Source organism: Gobio gobio, assembly GCF_949357685.1.
Source record: "Gobio gobio genome assembly, chromosome: 20".
Lineage (NCBI taxonomy): Eukaryota > Metazoa > Chordata > Actinopteri > Cypriniformes > Gobionidae > Gobio > Gobio gobio.
The window spans coordinates 205001-210825 of NC_137113.1; the positions used below are offsets into that span (position 1 = coordinate 205001).

The 5825-nt window shown below is 45.2% G+C and overlaps 1 protein-coding gene across 1 annotated transcript in view; it reads left to right on the top strand.

Annotated features, from left to right (window-relative positions):
- The window catches only part of chatb (choline O-acetyltransferase b), a gene marked incomplete at both ends in the record, with an annotated part of 14497 nt that extends 9716 nt beyond the window's left edge, over nucleotides 1–4781 (top strand). The window contains 7 exons of the mRNA XM_079845512.1: nucleotides 1871–2040; nucleotides 2123–2223; nucleotides 2451–2765; nucleotides 2830–2971; nucleotides 3047–3109; nucleotides 3244–3381; nucleotides 4575–4781. Of these exons, the coding sequence (XP_079701638.1) occupies nucleotides 1871–2040; nucleotides 2123–2223; nucleotides 2451–2765; nucleotides 2830–2971; nucleotides 3047–3109; nucleotides 3244–3381; nucleotides 4575–4781 (1136 nt within the window). The remainder of the gene's footprint in view (nucleotides 1–1870; nucleotides 2041–2122; nucleotides 2224–2450; nucleotides 2766–2829; nucleotides 2972–3046; nucleotides 3110–3243; nucleotides 3382–4574) is intronic.
- Between the last annotated feature and the right edge of the window lie 1044 nt (nucleotides 4782–5825).

A 5825-nucleotide genomic window follows, 5' to 3' on the forward strand; every position in this document is an offset into this window, starting at 1 on the left:
CTTTCTTTGTCAATTTTTTTTACTAAATCCAGTATAAATCTGAAAATTTCCACATTTATATCAAGGTCTGGTCCTAGAGCATAAACACAAAGTAGAACGAACTTTCTGTCTCATACACACACGCACACACACACACACACACACACAAACACACACACACATGTGTGTGACTGCAACAGAGAGCATTTTTATAGAAACTGGCAAATAAAATCAACAAAACTGGCATAAATCTGAAAAAATTCCATACATAAATGAAGGACAAATACTAGAGCACAAATGCAACATGGAACAATCATGAGAAAGAGGGCAAATAAAAGAAAGATGAAAGGCAGCTTAACCTTTGCATAACTTCCCTATGGACCTCTAGTGGATAATGTGGTCATTGCACTCTTTCTCTTTAACTATAATTCCTAAAGTTTTTCCACAAACCTACAGATGGCGGTATCTCTAATCCCTAGAGCAATGTCCAAAAACTATTTATATTTATTTAAGATCATCATTCAAGTGATTTTTTCATAAAAAAATAATTTTTAATGATCCAATTTATGACATAGTTAAGTATTTGTGCAGTAAATAGGTAATAAACTACCAAATACCCACAAAAACACAGCATAAATGTATAGTTGAGAAGTAAATAAAGAAAATGATATATAGTTTTCCATGTAAAAAAATTATATTTCCTTATGCAATCGCTCTGTAAAAGTTTGGGGTCTATCTGACCCCAAGGGACTCAAACGTAAACCCTACTTGAGGGGCGATTAAGGGTTAAGGTAATGTAGTCGTCAGGTTTTAGCCAGGTTTCTGTCAAACACAGCACATCTAGATTATTAACTGTTACACATACACTACATAGACACTACATAGACACTACACCGACACTACACCGACACTACACGGACACTACACGGACACTACACCGACACTACACAGACACTACACCGACACTACACCGACACTACACCGACACTACACAGACACTACACCGACACTACACCGACACTACACCGACACTACACCGACAATACACGGACACTACACGGACACTACACGGACACTACACGGACACTACACGGACACTACACGGACACTACACAGACACTACACCGACACGACATGGACACTACACGGACACTACACGGACACTACACGGACACTACACATACACTACACCGACACTACACCGACACTACACGGACACTACACGGACACTACACCGACACTACACCGACACTACACCGACATTACACGGACACTACACGGACACTACACGGACACTACACATACACTACACAGACACTACACCGACACTACACGGACACTACACGGACACTACACGGACACTACACCGACACTACACGGACACTACACTGACACTACACGGACACTACACGGACACTACACCGACACTACACCGACACTACACGGACACTACACCGACACTACACAGACACTACACCGACACTACACCGACACTACACCGACATTACACGGACACTACACGGACACTACACCGACACTACACAGACACTACACTGACACTACACCGACACTACACGGACACTACACGGACACTACACCGACACTACACCGACACTACACCGACACTACAAGGACACTACACCGACACTACACAGACACTACACTGACACTACACCGACACTACACCGACATTACACGGACACTACACGGACACTACACGGACACTACACATACACTACACAGACACTACACCGACACTACACATACACTACACGGACACTACACCGACACTACACCGACACTACACCGACACTCAGTTGACCAGAAGCTAACCTGTTTCCCATGATCCTGTGCATGACAGACACGCATTTGAACTGGTGTGAATCTGCAGATCCGGTGAACAGGGAGTCTGTGGAGCTGCTGGAGCGCTGTGTGTGTGTGGTGTGTCTGGATGGTCCAGCCGGACTCGAGCCCAGTGATGCCGACAGAGCTGCGCTGATGCTGCACGGTGGAGGTCCAGACAGAAACGGGGCGAACCGCTGGTACGACAAACCCCTGCAGGTACAGCAATGCACAGACGTCCTGTAAAGCTGCTGTGTGTGTTCTGTGCGATGATGTCACAGAAGTGTGTGTGTTGTTTCAGTTCGTGATCGGAGCGGATGGTGTGTGTGGGGTGGTGTGTGAACACTCTCCGCTCGAGGGCATCGTCCTGGTGCAGTGCGCGGAGCACGTCCTCAAACACACGTAGGCCAACTCAAGCTCTTCCACTGACTCCTCTCAGAGCTGGTGTTAATATGAGCGCATGACCAGCCTCTGTGTTAATATGAGCGGATGACCAGCCTCTGTGTTAATATGAGCGGATGACCAGCCTCTGTGTTAATATGAGCGGATGACCAGCCTCTGTGTTAATATGAGCGGATGACCAGCCTCTGTGTTAATATGAGCGGATGACCAGCCTCTGTTCCCTGCAGACGGAGCAGCTCCAGTGCGGCCGGCCGGAGTGGTTCTGAACTCCCTCATCCGCAGAGATTACAGTGGACCTGCTCCTCTGGGATCCACCGAGCTCTGGCTGCGGCCGCGGATCACCTGCAGAGGTCAGAAGGCTGGGGAAGATGGGCTCTCCCTAACCTCAGCCGGTCTGACGGACTCTTCCTTCCCTCTAGACTTCAGCAGAACCTCCACATGAAGGTGTTCACGTTTCCGGCCCATGGGAAGGAGTGGATCAAGCAGCAGAAGATGAGCCCGGACGCCTACACACAGCTGGCTCTACAGCTGGCCTTCTACAGGTACAGCCTCCACTGCTCAGGCTCAGTGTGCTGGACTCCTCATCCTCTCGCTCTTCTTCCTCAGGTGCCACAGAAGGCCCGTCTCCACCTATGAGAGCGCTTCTCTCCGCCGCTTCCGGCTGGGCCGGGTGGAGAACATCCGCTCCGCCACTCCGGAGGCTCTGGCCTTCGCTAAGGCCATGACCGACGGCAGAACCTCCACTCAGGTGACTCCTTTACTTTCTGCCATAAACAGAGTAAAACACAGAATATCTGCCTCTAACCTCACACACTCCACCCAGGACACGGAGAAGATGGAGAAGCTGCGGGCGGCGGTGGAGGCTCAGACGCGGATCACTCTTCTGGTGAGAGCACACCGGGTCGGACTCAGGCCCGTCTCTGCCAGCATTACAGTGCTGTGCCACTCCATAAGACAGAATGAATCGCGTTACTCATGTGAAAAGATATGCTGATGTAAAAGTGACTGTCCCTCGCCCAGGCCGTCTCAGGGATGGGGATCGACAATCACTTACTGGGGCTCAGAGAAACAGCCAGAGAGATGAAGATGGAGACGCCAGAGCTGTTCTCTGACCAGACCTACCGCATCAGCAACACCTTCATCCTCTCCACCAGTCAGGTGACAGCAACCCCTGACCAATCACAGCCCAGCATTCCAGATCATTTAGCACAGCGCTGGGGTGTCTTCACCCATTCTACCATTACACATTATTTTAGAAATATTCTCCACTATAAAGAATTATTTCACTGCAAAAAATGCTTTTCTTACTTAGTATTTTTGTCTTGTTTTCAGTCCAAATATCTAAAAAATCTTACATTAAGAAGCATTTACTAGACAAGCTAAAGTTTTTGTCTCGTTTTGGGGGAAAATAACTCAAAATGAAGGGAATTTTTGCTTAAAATAAGGGTAACACTTTATTTTGATAGTCCACTTTAGACATTCTACTAACTATAAATAACTTTGCAACTTCATGTCAGCTAACTGTCATTAGAGGATTAGTAGACTCTCTGCTTAATATTTACTAAAACTTTATTTTGTTGGTCCCCCAACAGACATTCTACTCACTATAAGTAACTACAATTCAACTTATTCTACTAACCCGAATCCTAACACCTAACCATAACCAACCAGTCTACTAATACTCTAATGACAGTTAGTTGACAAGTTACTTGTAGTTAGTAGAATGTTTAAAGTGGACTATCGAAATAAAGTTTAACCAAAATAAGAAAAATAAACTTGTTTTCTGTTTGAATTAAGATTATTTTTCTTACCCCATTGGCAGATTATTCTGCTTATTTTAAGCAAAAACTCCCTTAATTTTGAGTGATTTTCCCCCAAAACAAGACAAAATCTTTTGCTTGTCGAGTAAATGCTTCTTAATGTAAGATTTTTTAGATATTTGGACTGAAAACAAGACAAAAATACTAAGTAAGAAAAGCATTTTTTGCAGTGTGGGAAGTCACTTCTGCACATGTACCTTCAGTTGAGTAGCAGAGATTTCTGGGGGCCTGATTAATATTAAATATAAATTTACATTTATGCATTTAGCAGACGCTTTTATCCAAAGCAACTGACAACTCGGGAGTACAGGAAGCGATTGGTCATGAAGAGTCGAGTAATAAGTGCCTGAAATACTGAGAGTGTGTACATTGCTCAGTGTAGGGAGGGAAAAGGGGAAGAAAAAGGAAAATAAAGTTTTTTGTTGTTGTTTTTTTTAGGTGAAGTGCTCATGGAAGAGATGAGTTTTTGGTTGACTTTTGAACGTTGTCTTCATAAATATGTAAATATGTGTGTGTGATATTGTGCTCCAGGTTCCGTCTCCGCAGATGTTCTGCTGCTATGGTCCAGTGGCTGCTGATGGATATGGTGTGTGTTATAACCCTCGGGCCGACCGGCTGATGTTCTGTGTGTCCAGCTTCAGGGAGAGTCCAGAAAGCTGCTCAGAGCGGCTCGTGCGGGCGCTGGAGGCCGGACTGCAGGACATGATGGAGCTCTGCACCAAACACAACACACACTGATAACAGCGGAGATTATGGGATGTTCCAGCACCAGAGCTCTGTTTGGAGACATTCATGTTGGAGACGTCATTTTCACATTCAGATGAAGTTTCACTGAAATAATACTTCATGTCTTTACACAGACGCGGATGAACTGATGATCTTAAGTTTACACTTTATTTAATGTTCGTGTTTCAATCTGTCAATCTATATCTGTCTGTCTGTCTGTCTGTTAAAATATTTATAAACTAAAGTACGTATAAGTTTACTGGTAGCCTGTAAAAGCCGACTTTATGAGGAGTAACACACACACACACACACACACACACACACACACACACACACACACACACACACACACACACACACACACACACACACACACACACACACACACACACACACACTGCCCCTAAACCTACCCATCACACACACACACACACACACACACACACTGCCCCTAAACCTACCCATCACACACACACACACACACACTGCCCCTAAACCTACCCATCACACACACACACACACACACACTGCCCTTGCCCCTGCCCCTAAACCCAACCCATCACACACACACACACACACACACACACACTGCCCCTAAACCTACCCATCACACACACACACACACACACACACACACACACACACACTGCCCCTGCCCCTAAACCTATCCATCACCCACACACACACACACACACACACACACACACACACACTGCCCCTGCCCCTAAACCTATCCATCACCCACACACACACACACACACACACACACACACACACACACACTGCCCCTACCCCTAAACCTACCCATCACACACACACACACACACACACACACAGTAAAATATACTAAATGTACTGTAAGACATTATGCATTTAAAGAACTTAAAGATAATCTAAAGATAACAGCATGTGAAGATGTGTTTATTACTGTATGTGGATGTACTGTCTATGCATTTAGTGCTCAAACATCATAAAGTTTATATAAATTATATATATATATATATATATATATTTAAATGTGCAATAAATTCAGATGAAGTTCGATATGTTCAACGC